The following is a 25816-nucleotide window of genomic DNA, read 5'->3' as shown; positions in this document are numbered from 1 at the left end:
TTTTTTTTTTTTTTTTTTGAGACCGGGTCTTGCTCTGTCACCCAGGCTGGTCTTTTGGGCTCAAGTGATCCACCCGCCTTGGCCTCCCAAAATGCTGGGATTACAGGCGTGAGCCACTGTGCCAAGTATTCTGGTCTTTGTCTTAAGAGCAATGGGAACTCATATATGGATTTTAAAGGAGAGGAGAGTGATCTGATGACATGTATACTCATCTCTAACTGCAAAAAACAAATATTACTTACATGTTTTGTTTTGTTGATTATCTCAGCCCAGGAAAAAAGTCTGTTATACCTAGACTTGAGCTCACTGTATAATTTTTGTATCCCTAAATAAAAATTCATTTACCTCACTGGCCCTAGATAGATATTTCAAAGGAATAAAAACAAATAAGGTTATTGTAAAACAACAAACAGCCCAAAGAAGTATCTAGCAACAGGAGTAAACAACGCAGTAATTTTCAAAGTGCATGCAGTATTCATTTGGCATCAGCAGATGGCGTAAGGCGTCATGTTACTGCCCACAGCTATCAGGAGCAGAGATGAAGTTACCTAAATCTCTGCTGAGTCAGGCGGGGAATAATGTTAGCTTCCAAACATGCTATTTATATTCATGCATCATGTGACCTGGCTCAAATGTTTCATCCTGGGTTTACTCTTCCACTCACACAATACAATTTTCTCATTATTAAGTTTATTCAACAAGCTTTGAAAGTATTTATGACATCCAAAGTTTTCTTTTAAGAGTATTTTTTATAGTCTCCCTGTCCCCCTCCACTAGTAGATACAGTGCTCTGCAAATTTCAAGGTAAACAGTGTTCCTGTTTCTTACGGAACAGAGAACAAAGCTTCCTAACAAAGCATAAACACAGAGAAATGTCTGGTAACCATCTTTTGTCTCAGAAGATATGATTTCAATGTTTTTTTGTTTTTTTTTTTTTTTGAGACAGAGTTTCACTCTTGTTGCTCAGGCTGGAGCGCAATGGCGAGATCTCGGCTCACTGCAACCTCTGCCTCCAGGTTCAAGTGATTCTCCTGCCTCAGCCTCCTGAGTAGCTGGGATTACAGGCATGTGCTACCACACCCGGCTAATTTTTTGTATTTTTAGTAGAGACGGGGGTTTCTCCATGTTGATCAGGGTGGTCTCGAACTCCTGACCTCAGGAGATCCACCCACCTCGGCCTCCCAAAGAGCTGGGATTACAGGCGTGAGCCACTGTGCCCGGCCTCAATAAGGCAACAAGCTTGGAGAAACACTATTTCTTGCTTACTTATGAAATTCAGGACTTATAAGATTTCCAAAATCATAAAAAAACCTTTTTTATTTCTCCTCTAAACTATGCTCAGAAATCAGGACTGTCATTCAGATCTCTGGTTCTCTTCTTCATTGAGACGAGTGATGGTCTTTCAAAGCCAGACGCTGTGGCCTGGTGTCGGGGCTACCCACCTCCACTCTGCCTTGTTGTGCAGGAATGAGTTACACTTGTCAGGAAGGCTTGTGTCATTTGACATGGACTCCAGGATTGAAATGATTTGCTTGAATGATGGCCGTTTCTGAAGAAGAGAAAATCAGTAATCATTCGTTGGGACTTAAGAAAGGAGATATTTAAGAGAAAACGTAGATACTACAAGCATAGTAATAAACTCAACCCATCATAACAAAATAAAACATGATGCAATGTCCTGATGTAGTTATTTTACACTCATCAGGTCACTCAGGTTTAGGGAACTGTATTCTTTATTCTCAGTGAACTATTCACATGGAGAGATTCAGATGCTGTTTTTCTATCATGTGGCCTAAGGTTGGGATAATTCATGTTTTTCTCCAGAAAGGGAGAACACTAATTCTCTCTTTTAGTTATGATTAAGAACTCCTAAAAGGAAACAGTGAAGTCCTTTAAAAACCTACGTGATAAAGCTGGTAAAAAGTTAACGGTAGACTGTGTGTGGTGGGTATGTTAGTGTTCACTGTAAAATTCTTTCCACTTTTCTTTGTTTGAAAATTTTTATGATAAAGTGTTGGGGGGAACTCTACCTATCAATCTATTGGAACTAATAGAATTTTCCAAATTGGTTTGTCAGAAAAAAAAATTCAGGTACTATGCTGATCACCTGGGTGAGGAAATAATCTGTACACCAAACCTCCATGACACACAATTTACCTACATAACAAACCTGGCCATGTGCCCCTGACCCTAAAAGTAAAGTTAAAAAAAAAAATCCCCCAATTTTAAAGCTGTCATAACTTCACTGTTCTCAATATTTATTTTCTGTTATAATTGGCTTTAGTGCTAAGACACTGTAAGGTATTGCTCACTAGAAATGAGCATTAAGTGTGTTTCTTCAGCTAGCAGTAACTAGAACTATTCTAGTCTGTCTCTTTAGACTCTAGCCAAGGTTGAGACAAAAGGTTAAAACAAAAATAGAGAAAGATAATAAAAAGGATGATGCACATTCTCTCTTCATCATGCCTCATAATTACACCATTACTGAACAAATTATAGTTGCAGCAATTAAAACATGCATTTTAATTTAAGAGCACAAAAACAAGAAGAAACAATGTTGTCGTGGCTTGCTCTCAGGATTTAAGTGCTTCCTACATTACTAAGAAAAGCAATTTTTCCATTTCTCAGAAATATAAAAACCTAGGATATATATTGAGTTCTGCCATTATTATTCTCTTTCAAGGGCACTTGTGTGCATGTGTGTGTCTGTGTCTTTCCTTGAAAAGGGCATACATAGATAAATGTTACTGATATATATTAAGGCTTCTAATAAGCAAAGAGGAAAATGCCTTAAGTAGGAAGCTTGAAAAGTGTTCTATTTATCTTCTTTAACTTTGTCCTCCTCTTAATTTCTCCCAGCACGTATCGGGTTTTAAAATGATTTTTTTGTTTGTTTGTTTGTTTTTTTGAGACGGAGTCTCACTCTGTGGCCCAGGCTGGAGTGCAGTGGCATGATCTTGGCTCACTGCAAGCTCTGCCTCCCGGGTTCAAGCCATTCTCCTGCCTCAGCCTCCCGAGTAGCTGGGACTACAGGCAACCACCACCATGCCCGGCTAATTTTTTTTTTTTTTTTTTGTATTTTTAGTAGAGACGGGGTTTCACTGTGTTAGCCAGGATGGTCTTGATCTCCTGACCTCGTGATCTGCCCGCCTCGGCCTCCCAAAGTGCTGGGATTACGGCATGAGCCACCACACCCGGCCTTTTTTTTTTTTTTTTTTTTTTTAAGACAGAGTCTTGCTCTGTTGCCCAGGCTGGAATGCAGTGGTGTGATCATAGGTCACTGCAGCCTCAACCACCAGGGCTCAACCAACCAATCCTCCTGTCTCAGCCTCCCAAGTAGCGGGGACTAAAGGTGTTTGCCACCATGGCTGGCTAATTTTTTAGTTTTTTGTTCAGAGGGGTCCCGCATTCTTGCCCAAGCTGGTCTCAAAGTCCTTGTCCCAAGTGATCTTCCTGCCTCAGCCTCCAAAGTGATGGGATTATAGGCATGAGCCATTGTGCCTGGCCAGAAAAATGTTTTAAATCATTTGCATAAGAGCTAATTATATAATAAAGGATTTTCATTTTGCAAGGAAAAGCAGTAGGAGGAGCTAATGAATTTTTAAAGAATAATTTCCCTACATTTAATCATTCTTAAAATAAGGTAGAAACTCTTCTGTAATTGGACGACCAGCATCCCTAGAAAAAATTTAATTTTATAGTGAGAACCTACTCTTGGATAGAGGTTATCAAAGTGAACATTTAAGAGGTGATAACAATATAGATTTTTTGTGGTAATACTATTCTATGAATATTTTGGTTACAGAATACATATTTGGTCTAGGATCTCATATAAATTCCTCTGAAGGGGATTACGTTCCTTTTAGTCATTATTTTGCTTATTCAAAAAAATTAAAATAAAAACTGGGACCATTTATGAAGCATCTACATACATTATTTCTCTATTTGTTATCTTCATTTTATAGGTAAGGACAGGTCTCAGAAGAGCAGGAAGTGCCCAGCATCACACAGGAAGTTACAGAACCAAGGGCTCTGTTCCTAAACTCTTCAACATCATTTATCACGTAAGGGTAAGACACTACTTCCTATTGAATTTATGACTTCAACTTATTATTATTATTATTTTTGGAGAAGGAGTCTTGCTCTGGCACCCAGGCAGGAGTGCAGTGGTGCGATCTCGGTTCAGTGCAACCTCCGGCTCCTGGATTCAAGTGATTCTCCTGCCTCAGCCTCCCAAGTAGCTGGGATTACAGGTGCGTGCTACCACGCCCAGGTAATTTTTTGTATTTTAGTAGAGACGGGGTTTCACTGTGTTGCCTGGCTAGTGTCGAACCCCTGAGCTCAGGCAATCCACCTGCCTCGACCTCCCAAAGTGCTAGAATTACAGACGTGAGCCACCGCACCAGGCCAACTTATTTTTCTCCCTATTTAGAAATGTCATTTTAGGACCTGAACCAATACCCACCTTTCCTTTCTTTCTCCTTCTCTTCAATAAAATATTTTGAGCACCTGTTGTAACCCACTAGAAGGACTTGACATTTACGTAATATCAGCTTCCTCTTGCATACATCACCACCTCCGCCCCGACCCTCATTGCAAAAGAACACCAGTTCTACAGGTGGGCTGAATATTTTAATCTAGATGTCAATACTCTAAAAATCTAAGGACTTAAAAAAAAAGAAAGTATTTTAATTAACTATTGCTGTACATATGTGCATAGGACTGGCACTAACTTCTGGTTGAACTGCTACATATTTCTAGCCAGAAAATGATGTACCTCTCAGGAAATGTACTGTGGTCTGGCTACTTCAGGCAACAACAAATTGGGCATCCACTTTCCAAACTGATGTAATGTGCAATAGGGAAACACATGTAACAATTACCTCTACACCCTTATAAAGCTTCAGTACATCTAGGAAGAAAATATGTCTTTAAAAATACAGCTGTACCAGGTAAGGCCCAGACTGTGGTTTAGGAAAAGAAGTGCTAAGCCTGAGGTGGCATAAATAGAATAATCAAGGAAGACTTGATGATGAAATATTCAGAGGAGAAAGAAAAGAACGAAGACAACAGGTTTGGGAATGAAAGTATGTAAGTGTGTCTAGAGGAGATCAGCAATGAGAGAGTTGGAAATGTGGGCTGTGGCCAGGTATTTAACCAAATCAAATACAGGGGACATGTCATTGTTTAATCAGAATAAAATGTCACGGATTTAGAAACTAAAAATCAATCTTAAACTTCCTTTATACTTCATGTGGCTGGAACGCAAGATTTCTTTGGTCCTAAAGAAGGGTTAGCTTACCACATATAAAAGACATACCTGCATGGTTTCAACACTGGGCCTAATGTTCTTGTTGTGTAAGGCGCTTATAGTATAACTTAATCAATGTACCATAAATGTACATTCTTAGAATTTTAATTAATGTGGTATTGAGCACCCAATTAAGAAATTCAAAACTTGCTTTGCATACTGAAATATAATCACAATTATAGAGATCTAGTAGCAATAATCAAATTCAATGCAAATAATTTCAGGCAAAATTTCTATTTATGCATCACAGAGAAACATATGTCCAAAATGACTTACACATCACAATGGACATATAACTAGTAAGAAGGACAGGGAAGGGGTAGTATGATACCATTTTAACAGTATAAAATAAATGTTTTAAAGCAAGCTTGAAAATACCTGCTTATAGTTTCTACTGAGTTAGTTGCAAAGTATAGGCATTTCTCTTAATGCTTAAAAATCCGTATTCTGCAAAATCATGTACTAAAAATTATAGGGCCTAAATCGGAGTAGGGCAGACCATTTAAAAACCATGCAACTGTGTCATCAAATACTAATAAAAAGAACAACAATCCTAAATAAAATACTAACACAGTTTAAAAACACGATTCTTTAGTAAAAATAATACTAGGAATATCTAGGACTCTACTTAAAAAAAGGGTAAGGGAAGTCTAAAGAATAGGAGTGAAAGCAAAGATTTTGCAACATGTACACAGCACAGTTTGTTGCTGGGAGAACCAGCAACAAATTCTTCCAAGTTAAGCTAAGCCAAGTCAAGAAGGAGCATGTGGAGTGAATAGGTTTCATAGCACTGGTCACTTTGCTGCCTTGTTGGCTGCATTATTACACTTTGTGCTCAGTGCGGAACAATGTGTTGGGAAACATTATGAACAATCAACATGAATTCTGTGTTATACTAACATAGTCCCCAGTCTTCACTGTCACCAACTGCTTCTGAGTTATTCCCACTAAAGAAACATATTGTAGAAGAACAGACAATATTTTATGGCCATTCTTCTTGGGGGTCAGATTGGAACAGGGTTTAAATTCAGTAAGAAATTTGATTCTTTAGTCTTTCTTTTTAGTCTCTGTTTAAAAGATCAGTTGTAATACTTCTGTTTCCACAAAAAACTGGACAAATTTAAACCATAAAATTTTTGTTCCTTTGAGTGTAACTGCTTTCTTATTCTAATGTTTAATCTGTGAGAATATTTTTTTATTTTTAACTCATTATGGAAAATTCCAAAATACACAAAAGTAGAGATAACAATATCATGAACCTCTATATATTATCACCCAGCTTCAAAAATTATCATGGCCAATCCTGTTTAATCTACACCATCATCCATTTCCCTTCACTTTATTTTGAAGCAAATCCAAGACTAGCCTATCATTTCATCTGTAAATATTTCCATATGTATGTGAGAGTCTTTTAAAATCATCTTTGCAGGGAAAGGATATGAGCCCTTCATGCTCAAATGTGATAAGCGCATGAAAGCCTAAGCCTTGGAATTTCTCCAACTCTAATGTGGAGCTCAAACACATCACTGAAGCTGGACAGGGAGTACATATCAAGATGCTCTAGAAGTGCTACTTTTGTCTGCTCTTTGGCTAGAAAAGCAAAACAGTGCACTGGTTAAGAGCAGGGACTGTGCCAGACCTAGTTCATGTCCAGCCCTACTACCTGGGTTCATGTCCAGCTCTACTGCCTACTAGCTGTGTGGCCTTGAGCTCATGATGTAACCTCTGTATGTCTTGGTTCTTCATCTGTTAAATGAGGATAATTGAGGCATGTATTTCATAGAGACATTCTGAGGAACAAATGAGTTAACATACATAAAGTGTTTGAAACAGTGCCTGGCATATTATAAGTACTGTGTCTCAGCCATCTCAATAGCATACAGGTGCAATAGTTATTACTAAAAATTAAAAACAAAATAATAAAATTATTTTTACTGAATCCAGAATGTCAAAGTGTGCTATAAGAATGAGTTAATAATAAGTCTCTAGAGATCAAGATTAAGCAGATGTCAACAGAAAACCTTAACAGTTAATCTGGGGCTCACAGAGGCATCAATCCAGCTTTGCTTTGTAATGAATTTTATTACCTTAAGTTTTAAAAACTGAAAGCCAAGCAAGAGAAATTTCAGAATTCTAAACAATAACAAAAATACATATGTATACCTTGGCATCAGCTTCCCAACACTGATGTAACAGTTCAGCAAAACTTCTGGGGCAACTGCTTGGAATGGTTAATCTCTACAATAGAGACAGGGAAAGAAAACAAAATAAAGCACAGGGATTTATTCATTCATGTCAGCAAACACTATTTGAAGGGTCATAATACAGTTAATTTAAGAACATAATCAAGGCATGAAGTTTAAAGCTTCCATTGATTAATATGTGACAGGTGACAATTTATGTTTAGATTTGTAATCTCTAAAGACTCATACTTATTCTTGAAAGGGAACTGTAGTGAACGGAGAAGTCAGGTTCAGTACAACTAATGCAACAAAACATAAAATATCTAAACAGAACTCTAGTAGGAGGGGGCAAGTCGGAACTTAAATACTAAATATAAAACCACACATCACTGTGCTTTTATAGACAACTTACGATATATGTAAATAGGCCAGGTAACTAGAAACTAGTTTAGCTTTGGCAGCAGGTATACAACTCTGAAAATATCTGAGCACAGATCACAGAGATAATTTTAAAAACTGTTCATTTCTCAGTGGTAAACAAGACATTCTGAATGTGTGACTGATTATGGCTTTGTTTTGGTCAAACCCATATACTTTAAGGACCCGATATAACAAAACTTATAACGTGAGGATGGTCCTGTTCTAACATCCTACAGTGGTGCTTCTCACAGAACTCGTGGTGCCTCTATTCCACAGAAGCATTTGTGTTTGTTTTAGAGACTGGTAGGTTGCAACCGACTTCTAAGTATAACAGGTCAGGAATGCTAGACAATTCAATATACCATAAAATCCTGCATAACCAAGAACTCCCTTGTATCCCACAAAATTTCAAATGCCCCATTTACATTCATGTAAGTAAAACAAGCAAACAATGAGGTTTATAATTTTCTGGGCCTGGAATCTAACTCTAACTTACAAATAAACACAAAGTATTTTTTTGAACAGTTTTAAGATACACTGAACTTTGCAGAATGCATCTACCAAATGAAATAAATCAAAGGCTTATTAATTCTTGCATGATTCATAACTTTATCAAGATTTCTGACAAATATCAACAACAACAGTGCTATTCCCAGCACTGGAGTCGTTAATACAACCCAACTCCATCTGGATGCATTTGTAGCTGCTGAGTTCTATTTATCCCCTAAAACTGTTCCATCATCTCCTCTGGTGTGGTCATGCTTGAGCATTTGTACACTGGAAAACATCTTTCATTTATTTCTCTTTTATATTACAGTTAAAGCATTATGTTAACTTACAATATGATGTCTGTAGGTAGTTGTATTACCTTTGAATTTCACCGCAAGGGAGTGTAAGGGGTTGTTAACATAGTTAGTACAAAATGAGCATTGGGTGTGATGGAGTTGAGAACTGCTGTACTAAGAAGTGTTAAGACTTATTCCACAGTTTTGTTTGCCAAAGAAGTTTTGCAAATAAAAACTTGAAACTGAATTTAGCTGGATTTGGGGGAGGCTATGAGAAACTAGAAACATAGTTGCCCTGACAAGAAAACTGACAAACTGTATTTTGAATTACAGATAATCCTAACATCAAAGCAAAGCAAAGTTGAAAAACAAAACAACTCTCTCGGAACTAAAGGCCGTGCTAAGCACTTTGAAACTTCTAGTCTTGTGATTTCACAGAATAGAACAAGATGTATTAAACTGTACTATTATTTTACTGTAATGTAAACTGCAGACCTTTTGATGAAGGTAAAAAAAAAAATTCAGGTGTTTACTTTTTTAAATATAAAATGGTTGGGAGGTGGGAACTAACAAAAATAGACTATAATTCCAATTATGCACTTGAATGTACTCTGTAACTAAAAATAATGAGTTTTCGTCAATGGTAACATTTTTCAATACAACTTTGTCTCAGCATTTTCCTGAGAACTGAATGTGAGCTGGCTGAATACGGAGGATGATCATTTCTGTGATCTTTTCTTACTGAAAAACTGTTTAGATACCACATCGAAGTCATTACACAAGGAGACACAATTATTTTAAATAATCTGACGTGGTCAAATATCAGTTAAATCTAGACTCAGACACTTCATGCAATGGATTATTTTGGTGCATTAAAAAGTACTTCAAAATAGAATTCAAAGTATTTAGGTCCTGATTACCTAACTGGGGGCATTCCTAAAACATGAAAACATTCTGAAATAACCAGATCTTAGCACCAGGTTTGCAATACTACTTAAAACTTCAATATTTTTAAATAAAAGTTTCAAATTAAAATATTTCCCAATCACTAAACTAGGCATGACATTTTTTAAGGACCATATTCATTTTTGCACCATTTTCTACATAAGACGTAAAATTTTTTTTAACTCAAGTTTTTATTTTTTTCTAAAGTATAATCAAAAACAGTGGATTTTTATGAACATTTCTATGTTAGTCAAATAGTTTTGTTAGTTAGAACACCTTATATGTAAGAATTTAAGTATTTATAAAAATAGAAATTATGCTACCAGAACATTCTGAATGATCACTGATTGAGTTCCATGGAAATGACAAAAGCAAATATACCTATCTGTTTCATTTAAAAAATGTATGAGTAATGCCCTCTTAATTTCATGCCATCTATAAAGGTTCATTGTTTACTTTGTAAAGTTTAGCAGTGCTTTATGAATCTAGTTTTAATAGGATTTAATATTAGAAAAATGATTGCTTAAACATCTCATTTTATTATTAAGGGATTAGAAGCAAAGATCTTCAGATATAATTTTTAGAAAGTATTGATTTTTCTATAGATGCAAAAAGTAATCTTAAATGGTGAAAATGAGTAAGGTCTATTGTCTGAGTAAGAGCAATGCACCAATCTCAATTCCCTGGTCTTGACAGTATACTACAGACATGTAAGATTTCACCAGTGAGAGAAGCTGGGTGAAGAGTACACAAATTTCTTTAGTTTTTGTTAATTTAAAAAACTTTTTTGGCTGGACATGGTGGCTCATGCCTATAAATCCCAGCACTTTGGGAGGCTGAGGCAGGTGGATCACTTGAGGTCAGGAGTTCAAGACCAGCCTGGCCAATATGGTGAAACCCCGTTTCTACTAAAAATAAAAAAAACTTTTTTGAGTCAAGGTGTCACTCTGTCACTCAGGCTGGAGTGCAGTGGTGTGATAATGGTGGCAGCCTTGACCTCCTGGACTCAAGGGATCCTCCTACCTCAGTCTCCCCAGTAGGTGGGACTACAGGTATGCACAACCACACCCAGGTAATTTTTTGATTCTTTGTAATATTTTTGAAAACTCGTGTGAATCTATAATTATTTCAAAATAAAAAGTTAAAAGAAGACAACTCTAATACTTGGATATAGGTATTATAGATGACTAGATAACACTTAAAATGTCTTCCTGAACACTTGAACATGTCATTCTTTATTTAAATGAGGCCTGTTAAAAATACGACTTTCTCTTTTCAACCCATAACCCAAAATATTCAATAGTAAAAATAAAGTAAAATAATTAGAAGTTGAAGGGATTTGGTACATTATATTTCTTTAAGTCAAAGCCTCAATTTTGTAATGAAATGAAATAAACCCTTGTGAATTATCTTAATGCTATGTCAACAGAATTTATTTTGGAAATGGTTACCTCCATTTGTGAGGTGAAATGAAGATACCTTCTTGAATGATGATATTGAAAATTACATTGAAACTTAATTTCCGTATTTTTGACAAATAAATATTGTACAGAATGAGAATAGCAGATAAATATCCTTGTAATACCCAATTTTACTGAAATTCATTAGAAAGTTGAGAAAATGTATTTCACCATGTAGGCTTTTTTCAACTTACCATAATAGTTAATGAATACAGTGTGGGAAGTATTTGAGTAGTCTTCATCAGTTATTAGCTGATCATCAGAACACACCATGAATAAAATAGTAAAGTCTACTTTCTGGGATCTCCGGGGAGAAAAAAGATTGCTTCTGCATGTACAGTGTTGAAGAGGTTCTGAAGGTTATTCATGGGTGATTCCAATCCTCAAGTCAACTCTCCAGGCAGCTTCTAAATTCATTTTTTTCTTCAGCTTTAAAAATCCTTCACAGATACTCCAATGTTTTAAAGAGTACTTTAAAATTTTTATCTATTCTGCCACCCTTTAGATATATTATTATTTAAAAATATTAATTATTCTGTCTTATACATATTTGGAGGGTCCAGTTAGCTTAAAAAAAAAAAAACAAAAAAAAAACACCTTTCTCCTAGTTTATCTTGGAATAGTGCAGAGGGAAAAGATTACACTGGATGTTTTGGTTCCAGAGTCTACACAAGGTCAGTAATTTTCTTTGCTTTCATTTGTAAACCCAGAACCAGATCTCTAATCATCTCACTGGCAAAAGAAATAGAACAGAAACATGTGTGTCCTCATATTATGACAATATAAGTTATCCTGTGTGTAAGATCTTATTTAATAGCACATGAGTAATTACTATCACTTTTAATTAAAACAGAACAGCTCCTGTGAAACAATGAGTAAGGCATATTCTTGCATATAACTCCTTTTCATTTCTTAAATTGGCAGCTCTTTCCCATCAGTTTCAGCTATCATCAACATCTCATCCACTCCCAATGAATCAGGAGGAAAAATTATATGGTAACTTTGGATTATGTGATCTAAAAGATGGAAACTTGGTTTCTCCTAGTCAATAGCAGCTTTTTGATTAATCTAGTTTATTCCTGCACTCACCTGGGAAGCAGATCAATCTAACTCTTTTAGAGCATTAAAAAGGGAATATTTTTATATATTCACCTTTTTGCAAATTATTTTATTTTAAGGTTGCAGTCTTACCCTTTGTGGAGAGCACAGATAAGATTTGGAAATGAAGAAGTTTTGTGAAATAAAGTAGTTTTGCATTGCAAAGACAACTGCTTGCTTCCATTACATGATCTAAGTTCTCATAATACCTTGATATTGGAGGCTTCATCCTTATGCTGAGAATTTCCATGGCTGTGCGTTTCAGTCACAATTTTAAACCTTTCAAAATGTAGTTGCTCTCTTTGATATGAATGTACCATGTTCTCTGATGTAGGCTCATAGGTCCAACTAACTGAAAGCCTCAATTTGTGGGAAGAAGAGAAGCGAGGCTGGGGACACAGCACAAACGGTGTTTACGCCACTGAAGTTCTTTTGAAATGGAAAGGCTCTGCATGAAGAAGCGAGCAGTTATGCCACTGCCTCGCCAATTCCAGTGAGGAGCTCATCTTCAATGTAGTGTTCAACGTAGGTGGCAAAACTGTAATTTTTCCCTTTTTTGAAACTATTTTTTCTTCTTTTATTTTTGAAATTCTCATCTAAGCGACAGTTTCTTGTACTATAGTGACTCCTGCTGGGAGAGGTAAGTTGAAGTAGCTGAAGGTCTCTTACAGATATATCAACTCCCGGCCAGTAAAAAAGATGTCCTAAACGCAGGAGATGGAGTTAAACTGTTCCCCTACCTTGGACGCAATGGCTTCTTTCATCACTAAGAACAAACCCCTAGGTTTTACAATTGAGACTGAGAAACTAGTACAGTACTTGTACAATTTTTGATCTACAGCATCACGACGTGAAGCTGCAACAATTAGATGTAAAGGGTCCATTCATGAGGAATAACATCACTTTGACCCTTTGTGTTAGCTCCTACTGCTAATCTTTCCATAAGCGTGAACTTACTTTCAATTTGAAGAAGATGAAAAAGTCTTTTGCAAAACCCCAATACTGTTTTCTGATCTATGTACCTGAATGGAGAAACGTAGTCTTACCTCGTTTTTTTCCACTACAAGCCAAGCTACTTGTAATCCTTCCAAACCTTTAAAGGGGACCTCCCTTGTTAGCATCTCCCAGAGAACCTGGAACAAAAAGAAAATGGAATTTTTATTCTTGTACTTTATATTTTTTGGTACATATTACTGAAACTTTATCTAACATGTAATTGTATCTAATTACCAGACACAACCAACCCCATCTGTAGAAACTTGGGCAAAACAATTATGCTCATGCACACAACTTCTTCCATATATTAAATACTTTTTAAGTTCTTTTTTATAAAGAAAAAACCTGGTTTAGAAATTAGGACATCTAGAGCCAGCCTTAAAATTTTATGAAACCAATGGGCCTGACTGATTTAATGTCATCTCATAAATTATTAGAATTTTTATGTTCTCACAAATTAGATTTTGTATTTTGTTAGTTAAAACTCTTTCTACCTTCAATTTCTGATATATTTGTCTAGGAAATAATAACTGGGAATTCAACAGTATTTTAAAAGGATCAATAATGGTCTCATCAAAAATAACTGAGCCCCAAATCCAAATCACTGGCTAACCTACCCACCCCACATTGGTAGACACTTGCAAAATTGTCATATTTAGATTTTACATGTTACCTTTTAGCTTTTGGAGAAATCTCCCTCAAAATGAATCGGTCTAAGGGATCTATTTTCATCTACCTACAATATAATCTATTATACCGTACTCTAAGATGTAATAAACACTTTCTATACACATAAGCTGACTGTGAATGTGAGCTGATGTGTGTGTTCATCTTTGTGCAGTTCTTGAGATCAGTATGATTATTAAATCTGAGTGGAATGCCCAAAGAAAGCAAACGATGCTAGGAATACTGCTGAACTGGGTTCTCTTGAAACACTGAGTAATGGAGATTTGTATACTACATTACTTTTCCCTATTTATACAAATGGAGTTCAAAAATGTGAGTCTACCAATACTCTGTAAAGTGCAAAAACAATTCTAATTTTATCAGTAATAGTCCTAATAATAAAAACCACTACAAGTTATTGAGTACTTATTATATTCCAGATACCCTTTTCACATATTACCATGATTAATAGCAATCCTATTGGATACATATTACCTTCATTTTATAGGTGAGGAAACTATTTAAAAAGTTAAAAAAAAACCTTACCCAAAGACACTCAGTTATCCAGTGACAGAGCCAGAATATGAACCTGCTGGCTCGCCCTGAAGGTCAGGCTCTTGACCCCTTTTAATTTGAGTGAAGGGCAAGTGGCAGTACTAGAGAGAATGCGACAGGCCCTGTCTTAGGTATGGCGCCCTGGCAGAAGCAGGAAGAGAACCAGTGGCTTCGACTCAGATTTCCCTTGTTCTAAAAACAAAAGCTCATTTCTAATAGGAATGTAGATGGAGCACACATACTCTAGTCAAGCAAATCATAGAAACCTTTCACTCCATATCCACTGTTTCCTCAGCCAGGGCTCAGTCTCATTCGAACCATAACATAGTAAATGAATTCTGGCTAATACGAAGATAATTAGCAGGAAAATCAGGGAAATTGGCAGATGCTGCTCAAGCAGGAGAAAAAAATTCACTGAAGCCTCTTTGGGCTTTTAATCAAGTGTGTAAGGTACTCCTTTAGAGGAGCTACTGAATAATTCTATTTGAGTCACATAAGTGATTAGGAAAAGGTAAGGGGCATCCCTTAAGGGGACAATTCTAGTGAACACCACACGTAAAGGAAGGGTGAGAGCCAGAACAGGTATGCAATCACCCTGACCTACACAGGGAGGGAGGCCGGGCAGCAAGAGGGCTGAGCAGGAAATGGAGCCCCTCAATTGGCTGCAATTACCACTCCACAGGGGGCTAGGGCTGGGGAGGGGAAAGGATATGAAGGGCAAGTAAATTAATGGATGTGGCATTCCTGAGGAGAATGGGAACAGGGAGTTAGCCTCCAATAAATCAAATGCTCCAGACCCCGAAACACGCAGATGAGCGGTGCCTCTTTCCTTCTGAGTTTGGCCTGCAGGTATGATGCACGTGTGCACACATGCACACACTGAATTTTGTGAAGTAAATTGCAAAACCAAGAGTTTTGGGGGATAACACCAGAAAAACATTTACGTCATTCTTGATTCCAAAATATTCTGCTGGAAAATGTCCAAAATCTAATAAAATTTAAGTTATATTTCTCTGAGAGTTCTAACTGTGAAAAATAAAGAAAAAAATAAGCCAGTTTCATTTGACTCCCTCTGTGTCTCTGAAGAGCTACGACAGCTGAGGGAGTTAGTAAAAGTGTCTGAGGTGGCGTCATTAGCCGCTATGTCCTGAAGCCCAAATGAGGTCTTTAGTTTTATTCCAGTATCAGCACATCTCATGATTTCCTTTTATTAATTCCCTGGATTCGGGAATGTATCAAAAAGTAGGTGGTATAAGACACCAGCTTTTTTTTTTTTACACTAAACAAAATGACATTTGGCATACAAAGGTAACTTTATTGAGGAAGTCACTTGAAGGTTTAAAAATATATTAAATGATGCCTAAAAATACCAGTTATGGGGATTCAGGCCAAATATTATTGTGATCTTTCACCTTAAAAATATTTTCCGACTCATTTTATATTGAGACGTCCTCACATTTAAACTATGCTCACAAGGAAAATTTCTATTTTCAGTTTACAGAATAGAAACTTGGAAAAGACTGCGTACTTTTTCTGCCCTTTCTTTTCCAAACAATAGAAAGCCATTACCTGAGCCCAGCTTGTTCTGGAACAGTGCTCACAGACAAGCCAGGCGGCCATGCTGTCTCTTCAGCCACTCTGTTTTCAAGGCTGGTTTTGGCTGAGAGGCTTCTGAGAAGGTAATCCTTTCTGCATTGTCATTAGAATAGCTTTTTTTTTTTTTTTTTTTTTTTAAGAATATCTAGGCCTTGTGTTCTCAGAAGGCTTATTCTTTCAGTGATTTTTGCTTTTCCTTTTTTGTGGATAACGTACTAAACACTCTTCCTGGTTCAGTCCTCCAAGAGAAGTTCTCATAAGAGGGTAGAAAAATCTCATTTCTTATAAAATGGAGGGAAACCATTGCCTGCCTAGCAAAGTTTACCAGCGTAAGAGCAAGGATCATAAAATCCACTTCTGGCATTCACAGCACATTTATTTTAAGGCAGTACAAGGTTAGTGAGTCTTGCCATTTGTTAAGAAGCAACAAAGGTTTATCAACCTGGGGAGGGCTGGTAGTTTTAGAAGTAGTAGGGGCTAAATTCTTACAGCAGTCTAAAAAATTAGAAAAACAAAAACCAAAAATGTATTGCAGTTTTTTGGGTGGATTTCAAAAAAACAACTTTTTTTAAAATGGTCTTATTCATCTGTGTGTGACTGCCGTGTGCAGAGGGGGTTTCAATGAACAGAAAAGACTCCCAGTGAACAATAGGATATTTAATGCAAACAAATGCTCCTACTGACAAAGGAGTCTTGGCTACTCACCTATTTTTGAAAAGACATAAAAAATTCAAAATAACCACATTTTGAATTAAAATAGGTATCATTTTCCAAGTTTATGGACCACAAACTTCTAAAACTAAAATGGTCCCAACCTTAACAACTATCCTCACCTGCTCTTTTCTATAACATTTACTTTGAACACATAATGCTTTCTTCATTAAAAAAAAAAAAAAAATCTGTGATTGTTTAAATAAAAAGTCGCTGGAAAGTATACCTTGTATTTTTTCTTTCACTAACGGTGTTTATTTAGAACAAACAGAATGAGAAGAGGTCAGAATTAAATACTAGGTTGGTGCAAAAGTAATTGCAGTTTTTGCCATTACTTTTAAATGGCAAAACTTCAATTGCTTTTGCACCAACATATACAGTCCTGAGTTCTTGTTTATAATTAAATTAGCATCTGTATACTTTTCTGAATGGATTTACTGACACAACTATCTGAGAGGCAAACCAGCATTCCAAGCAAACCTTTCTCTTCAAGATAGTCACACAGCAGAAGCTGTTTTAAAACAGACTTGCTGAAGTAGCATTTCTGTTTCCACCAGGTAAGGGAAGGCTGTAGTCTGAATGCAGAATTGATATTCCACGTCACATGATGGGGCGGACAGGTTCTGCAGAGCAACATCCAGTGTGTAAATACAGAGCAACACTGGAAATGCTCAGTGGCTGGTGGTTGAGTTTATTTCAGTAAGTGAAATTACTCGATAGGATGGTTTGTTAAGCGTTTGTTAAATCCCTCCAAAACCAAACCAAACCAAACCAAGCAAAGGTAGGGTCAGCACACAAGCAGAGAGAAAAGCTAATCCACAAAGAGACGTGTTCAAGCCCTTCTACTGAAATGTGGTGCATAGTTTCTTAAGTGAAGAGATTTTTAATAAAAAACACTGAAAATGTGTAGCTCCAGAAAGGTTGACTCAAACTATGTTTAAGAAATGGGGTCAATGTGGAATGTATGAAGAGATTTTAAAATGATACAGGAAAAAAATCCTAAGCTCTGCAAACAGAAGTCACCTCTTAACATCTTTTACAGTTTGTGTGTGAAAAGGAATTTGTGCTTGGCTACTGGTACTAAGATTGTACTTCATCTCAGGAAAAGCAGAGGGGTGCATTTCACACCAAAGCCCTGGCAACTGTAAGGCTCTGAAAGAAGGCAGCATAAAGTTTGTTTTCATACATGAAATAATATTGAGACCAAAAGTTCACTCTATGTATAGTTGTGTCTTAAGGTCAAAAATTTTTGAGATAAGGAAATTCAAAGACTTAGGGGAGAATTTTAAAAGTAAAAGCACTGTATGTGTGTGGACTCATAAGTGCAAAAATGAACCTCAAAAGTCTTCTAGTTCATATAAATGTGCCAAACAATTTAAAAGCTATAACCATCTACAGTAACTATAACAAATATATATAACATACCTATATATAGAACACCAACATACATGTTTATATACATTTATACACACATGCACATGAAAGGAGTGGGAGTGCTAGGCTCCTACTGAGCCACTCTGTACCGTCAGCTGGAACAGTAACTAAACAAGCCATGTTCCTAAGCCATGCTGCTCATCTTCCCAAGCCGTCTTGCTCCGTAGAGGTGCCTGCAACGATGGCCTGCTGCAGAATACAGAGTGGCTTTTTCATGTTTGATGGGTTGTAAGAAACAAAAAACCAACTATGGCATCTATGAAGACTATGCAACAGAGACTGTAAGTGGCCCGCAAAGCCAAAAAAATATATTATCCAGTCCTTTCTAGAAAAACTTTGCTTTTTCCTATTTCTACAGGACAAAATGAGACGCCATTCCCAACAAGCAGGATAAGAAAAATTTAAATTACCCTCAGATGGTGTGTGACTCAAATAAATGTTTGGTTATAAATGAAGGAAGGTACTTTCACAAGAGAAAACAATCTTACAGAGTCTTCAATTGCTACAAATACCCCATTTTCAGAATATCCCACAGATGAATGTATGGTGGTTAGAATGTAGTAACATTTGACATAGGAGACTAGTTTTAGAAGCTAGTCTCCCCTGAAACTTATATTTTGTTTTTTCTTTTTTTCAATGAGAAATATTTGATCACTGTCTGTAATAGCTTATAGTCTTCATTCTTAAGAAATATCCAGAATCAAAGGATATCAGGTATTGATGTTTTTTCTTTTTTTGGGTATCAGGTATTAAGCCTGATATTATTGTTGCCTTCTGACCTTTAAAATTCTAGCCTTCAGCCAAAAACATATATTTCATTCTTGAAGTGATTTTTGTCAATAGCTAACAAAATTAATCTTTATTAACTTGGTATACGTAGGATGTGTTATGATTTAGAAAGAGCTAGTCACTGAAACAAGTTCAAAACCTGTGAAGCCAGCATTAAATACCTAGAGACTGAATAAAGAAAAAAAACCAGGTCTGACAACGTGAATCTCTTCTTGTGTCATTGGCTACCACCTGCGGTAAGAAAACACAAAGTTCAGGACGAAGAGGCATGCTGATTTGGACCCAAAACAGACTGCTTCTTTACCCAGTACTATGAAAATGCCCTTTTAGGAAGTAATAGTATAAATAGCAGGGCAGTATAATAGTATAAATAGCAGGGCAGTATGAGATGTAAAGATAGGGAATTCCAAAACTATTCTGGACTTTTTAAAGAATACATAACATTTTAGGGAAAAGTTTATCCTCAACAAAAGGCAACAAATGAATTCCTTCCTCCAGCAAAGAACTCTCCCACTCCTCACTTCCTTCTCTCTGATAATGCAGGTATAACCTGTTCCTCAGGAAATGGCCCATCTCCAAATTCCTCCTCCAGGAGCTTCTGCTCCTTAACTGATTCATTCCTGTGGTCTCCATTCCTTGAGCACTCCACCCCCACATTAGTCAATTCTCTATGTGGTTCTGCTGTGATTCTTATGTAATGTCTTAGAGTCATGCTTCAGATAGTCACTGCTACTCTAAGACTGGCAGCAGACATGGACAAAGTCATCTGGTAAGTGCTAAGTGCATTTTCTTCTGGACTTTCAGAAATTGATGAATCAGTTTAATAGTTGAGACTCAAAAGTTTCCTGGTAATTAACTCGCTTGGCAGATCTATTGGTGATTTTATACTGTTTAAGTAATCCATTACAACGAAGTCCTGTTCCAAATGATCCACATTTCCATTGAAATTACAGAGATAGTCTACAGTCACATTACCACCCTGCAAAAAATAATTCTCAGGCAAAGTGGAGCCCAACACTATCTCGGGTTCCATTTAATTTGTTGCTTGTAAGTGGTGTTGGTTTCTTCTCAACACAGGACAAAATAACTCCGATGATTAAAAATGATTAAACATTTTGGCAACTAGGAAGCGTTCTCCAGTGGTGCTGCTTCAGGCATTCCACCAGCAGTACAGTCTCAAATAAAAATAAAACCATGTTAAACTGTATCTCTCCTCTTCTCTAGAGTGTTTGCTTTTTGTATTTCCTTTAGTAAACAAGAAATGAGAAATGAACTCACCACACCGTAGGAATATGTGTCACAAGTTTCTGACACAGGGAGACTTTGGATAACTTCTGGAGCCATCCATGGGAAAGTTCCAACCAAGGACATGTGTGTTGTATGGTTATGGAACCGAGAGGCACCAAAGTCACAAATCTGAGGAGACAGGAATCAGTATCAACTTTCTACTTATTGGCTAATTAAGGAATTATTAGTTACAAAAATCTACATCTGAAATTAACAATTTTTAAAGTGAAAGAAGTAGTCTTACCTTCAATACTCCATCAGCAGCTATAACAACTAAAAAAGAAAAAGAAAAAAGGATAAATTATGACAATCATCTAATTGGTTTGAGCTGTTTTCTACTGGAAAAACCATAAACTTCTATTTCTGTCTTCAATATGGGATTACGAAAGGTGAAATCAATGTATTTACAGCATTGAGGATTCTGCAAAAGGGGGCTGACATTAAAACAAAAACTTCATTCCATCAGGTACTGATTAAAAAGGCTTCTGAGACATTTATTTTATCTAAATGCAGTACTGTCCAATAAGAAAGGCACAAATTAGTAGTAGTTAGGAGAACCAAATTTTTACCTGGGTTCTGCCCGTATACCGCCAATGTGACACTGAGGTAGTCATTAGCTTTACTACTTCGTATTATATGTAGGGTTTCCTCCCAACTGAGTGATTTTTGTTAAAGGTGGAGAGAATATTCATTCATTCACTTGCTCATACATTCATTCATTTAATAAATATTTGCTGAGGCTACTGTGGGTAAGGCCACGTACTATGCTGTGGAACAGGACTGTGAGCAAGTCTGGCACTGTCTTTGCTCTCAGGGGGTTTATATTCTTATTAGAGAGACAATTAAATAAACATCTACAACAAAGTGGGATAGATTCCATGATGAGAGAAACAAACAAACTATAGAGCCAAAGAACAATGATATCTATGTCAAGGGAGGTCAGATGAAGTTTCCTGTAAGAAATGATGCTTATGCTAAAACCTGAAAAACACAGGAGCTAACCAGAAAGAGGAGAGCTGAGGGAGGAAAGCAGTTTCCTAGGCCGAAGAGAGAGTCTATGCAAAAACTCAGGAGCAGACAAAAAAGGCATGGCAATTTTGGAAGGTAGGGGCCAGGTCAAGAAAAGCCCTTGTGAGAAAGAGAAAGCCAATGAACAATTTTATGTGGAGGAATGAAATGAGCAAAGTTGCAGAGGGGAGACTATGTCAGAGAAGAATAGACCTGGAGGCAAGGGGATCACTTTGCACTCAAGGTTTTGTGGTCCAGGAGACAGATGAGGACGCCTGTACTAAGGCAGTGGCAAAGGACAGGAGAAAAGTTGACCGAGTCAAAAAATATTTACGATGTAGGATCACCTAGGCTTGATGAATGGCTGGTTATTGGGGGAGAAGGAAGAGAACTCAAGGATAAAATCAGATAAAGAACCAATACAGATTAATGGTTAGAATAGGAGCTCTGGATTTAAACAGTAACTACTATTTATCTCATTTCTGGCTTGGGCAAACAGTACTGCCACTTGGTAAAGGAAATGCAGGGATGATTTTTTGGGGGTAGTGAGAAAATGAAAAGATTAATTTGGACATAATATATTTTAGGGTCTTAACAAATATCTATGTGGATGTGTCTAATCAGCAGATAGATATATAGTTTTGAAGTTGAGATCTGTTTTCGAGTGTTAACATGTAAATAGGGCTTTTATGGGAGTGCAGAGATCAGAGCATAAGAGGAGATGAGTCCAAGGATAAAGTTCTGAAGAACTGTTTCAGATGTTTCTTTTGTAAACCGTGCAGTGCCTTGAACATGATAGATGATCAATACTTACGAGTTACTGATGATTTTACCAAGGAGGGAAAATGAGCTTTGTATGATATAACATTTGAAAATTGCCTCAGGGTAAACCTGATACTATAAGTATTAAGCTATAAACTTTTATAAATAGAAATGTAAATATTATTAATTTTATATTCAGCTTTCTCATTATAAGATTAACAAGTGCTCATTAGAAAAACTGCCACTATAAAAATATATAACACCACTTTGGGAGGCCAAGACGGGTGGATCACGAGGTCAGGAGATCGAGACCATCCTGGCTAACATGGTGAAACCCCGTCTCTACTAAAAAATACAAAAAATTAGCCGGGTGAGGTGGCGGGCGCCTGTAGTCCCAGCTACTCGGGAGGCTGAGGCAGGAGAATGGCGTAAACCTGGGAGGCGGAGCTTGCAGTGAGCCAAGATCCGGCCACTGCACTCCAGCCTGGGCGACAGAGCGAGACTCCGTCTCAAAAAAAAAAAAAAAAAAACATAACACAGAAAGCGAAACTCTGGTTACCTTTCCAAGGGAAAAAGAATTGCCATAAGTTAGTTCTGTATTCTTTCAATATGAGTGTATGTGTTTTTCTATTTAGTAACTATAACACATATAACTGTAACTTTTTAAAATGGGGACATTCTCCATTGTTATATAGTCTTCATAATGATAGCATGGATAAATCCATAATTTAGTTAGTCATTCCTCTTTTGTAGAAGATTTAAGATATACTGAAGTCCAACAATATAGTTAAATTGAAATTCTGATCATGAACTGAAAATTTACAAATTCATAAAACTGGTATTTTCTACTACAGTCTAGATTATTTCCTAATGACTTCCTGTTAGCTGACCATATATCAAAAGTGCTTAGTTCCAGGAAGCTTATGTCTAAGAAGAACCAAAGAATGTGTGATAGCCTAGAAGAGGAAAGGACAATCAGACAGGGTTAAATTGGTGGGCCAACCTGGACTACTGATGAGTGGCAGGTCCCGATAACTTCCCTCCCCGCCCCTATCTCTTCACCCCCTGCTAAACACACACACACTCACACACACAAACGTCACAGTCCTGGGGCATGTGCAAGGGTACCTGATCGATTCATTCCCTGGTCCTCTTCCACTACTTGTCATCACCACTACCTGTTCTAAGGATCACACTATTAGCATATACTCATTTTAATTAAAGATCTCCTAAAAATAGAGAGTTCTCTTCCTCCTTGCTGAGAGGGAGCATTTAGAAAGCATGTAAATAATTAATTGATACGAGGGTATTCAAAATAGTAGCAAACTCTGGTGTTTACTTTAGCTAGTTCTATAACCCTACTGCCTTTCTCAGATAACTCTGAAGTGACATAACGGAAGAAGCATTCTGTTACCACTCCTACTTGAAGGTAATGTCTAATCCTGCAAGTTATTTTAAAATGCTCACCCTCCAAATTATAAAATACAGGGCCATAAATAAACTTTAGAAAGTAGAGAAGAAGAGAAAGAAGAAAAAGAGAGCCTTTACTTTCCAAACTTCCAAACATGTGGCTCATTTTGCACCCTACTCCAGGTAATACAGGCAGGACTGGGACAAACAATTTACACCATGCAATTCAGACACAACAAGAACAAAATTCAAAATTGATAGTGCACAAAGCCACCTAAAAATAGAAGACTAAAAATATATGACTGCACACTTTGACACAGCAGTATCTCTTTTAGAAAATGATTCTAGGGAAATAATTAGGGATGTCTTGAAAAATTTGGCTGAAATAGTAAGCCCAACATTTCTTATCAGAGAAAAAATGTAAACAATTCAAATGTCCACATTCTGGGCTATATTTATACAGTGAAATGCTGTGCAGCTTCCTCAAATAATATCAAGGATTTTGTTATTTATTGACAGTAGAAAGGCTTCCATGGTATCAGCAGTGAGTCCAATAGTAGGTTACAAAAGATATGTAAAAGCATGATGCTCATTTCTACATGCAAGTGTATATAATTTGTAATAAAATAGGTAAAATAAAAACATAACTACATTACCGTTTCTTGACTTGAGGTCTCTGTGAATCACCTTGACAGGAGCCTCCATATGTAAATAGTGCATTCCTTTTCACACAAGAAGAAAGAAAGGCCTATTAATATTTTTCAACATTACATCAGTATTACCTTTCATAGTTTTTCAAAGAACTCAAGAGCAGAAACTAATTCACATGTCTTATTCTTCCATGACTGATAAAATGAGAAGAGAATATATCTACATTAGTAACATGTATATGTGAAGTCAAATTTATAAACTTTAATCTCTTAGAGATTAGGAATTTGACTGCGGGTAAAGCTAACTTCTTAAAATACCTAACAAGGACACCTTAATTTTCTGCAGTCTGCGTGAAAATAGTACAGTAACCACTGAAAGGAGTGCTCCATGACTAAGGTATTCCACTACCAACTACCTTCTAAATCTGCCAGAGTTCTGAGTAAAATTTGCGGTTTTCATCTGGTTGTCTGCGGTTACCCAGCTGCAGATTCTGATGTCCAGTTACCAAAGTTCCGGATGTCTATGGTTACCCAGCTGCAGCTTGGCTTATTTTCTCAGTACCCATTCCAACAAGACCTGGGAGTGGATGTGGAGTAGCAGTGGGGAGAACTGGGAGGATTAGTTATGGTTAGTAAATAATTTTATGATCTTCAGATAAAAAAGTATATAGTAGTTACAAAATATTTCATTCCTTTCACAAGGATAAATCTTTGAGATAATCTGTATTTCAACATACTCCAAAATTCTTTCCATCATATTTAGGATGTAAATCCAATTACTTCAGTATATTGGGTATATATAAGCTTTTCAGAGTTTTATTATTTTGAGTCAAAAATTATACTTTAAAGACATATTTTATGGTTACCACCTTAGCAGTTTTTGACCCTTTCTGTATTTATGTACTGTCTACCCCTTTAGAATAAAAAAAGGATGATTTTCTACTAAAATATATCTTCTTTATTTCTCAAGTTGTCTTTTCTAAATAATGGCAGAAACAGCCTCCCCCTCACCTCCAAATCAAACAGGTTTCTTTTTAAAATGAACAATACATTGAAATTAATTTAATAAGAGGCTTTGGCTTTTTAAAGTGTATAGAACATTTTAATTTTATAGAGGTTAATTTTAAAATCTCTTCTTCTTCTACTATTTTAATTATTGTATATTGAAGAATCGTGAAAGGACAAAGAAAATAAAAAAATTTAAACTCTTGCCTTTTAATGATATCACCGAATGATATTACTGAAAAGAGTCAAGTTAACACAAGTATTAGTAATTATGTGATCTTAGATAAGATGTAACTGGGATAAAGGAAATTTCTCTTCTGATACGAAGTTCTACATCCCTCAAACCGCAAAAATTCAATAGCTACAACTTGGGTAGCATTTAATAATCTATATGACTGGATTTCACAGTTACCTCTGTCTTGCTTTAGAATCAAATTCCTTAATAATTTTTCAGGTAGGAACTGTATAATTACTATTACTGGTAGAGATAGTTTCTACACTTGCTGACAAGTAAGGATTTCAAAAAACAAGACTCAAATACAAAAGCTTTAAATATAGGCACTTTTCTTCCTCATGGCAGATTATCATAAGCAAAAAGTACCATAAAGTTTTTGTGTACAGTGCATAGTACACATTTAAATAATATTTCATATAAACAATAGTCATCACACTCACATAAAATTATATTTAATGTTTTTGTAGATCCATCTATAATTCTGCCTTATTTTTATTGCAAACAATTAAG

The 25816-nt window shown here is 36.4% G+C and overlaps 1 protein-coding gene across 5 annotated transcripts in view; it reads right to left on the bottom strand.

Annotated features, from left to right (window-relative positions):
* The window catches only part of MAP3K20 (mitogen-activated protein kinase kinase kinase 20), a 191289-nt gene that overhangs the window by 57188 nt on the left and 108285 nt on the right, over positions 1-25816 (bottom strand). For all 5 annotated transcript variants that reach the window (XM_003907619.5, XM_009182459.4, XM_009182455.4 and 2 more), the window contains 6 exons: positions 24073-24138; positions 20481-20509; positions 20228-20365; positions 13249-13335; positions 7475-7549; positions 1443-1549 (listed from right to left, as the gene is read on the bottom strand). In XM_003907619.5, coding sequence (XP_003907668.1) covers positions 1443-1549; positions 7475-7549; positions 13249-13335; positions 20228-20365; positions 20481-20509; positions 24073-24138 — 502 coding nt within the window. The remainder of the gene's footprint in view (positions 1-1442; positions 1550-7474; positions 7550-13248; positions 13336-20227; positions 20366-20480; positions 20510-24072; positions 24139-25816) is intronic.

The sequence above is a fragment of the Papio anubis genome, chromosome 10 (genome assembly GCF_008728515.1).
Source record: "Papio anubis isolate 15944 chromosome 10, Panubis1.0, whole genome shotgun sequence".
In the NCBI taxonomy this organism is placed as follows: Eukaryota; Metazoa; Chordata; class Mammalia; order Primates; family Cercopithecidae; genus Papio; species Papio anubis.
The sequence above is the reverse complement of the archived record's forward strand: the minus strand, read 5'-3'. Positions and strand labels throughout refer to the sequence as shown.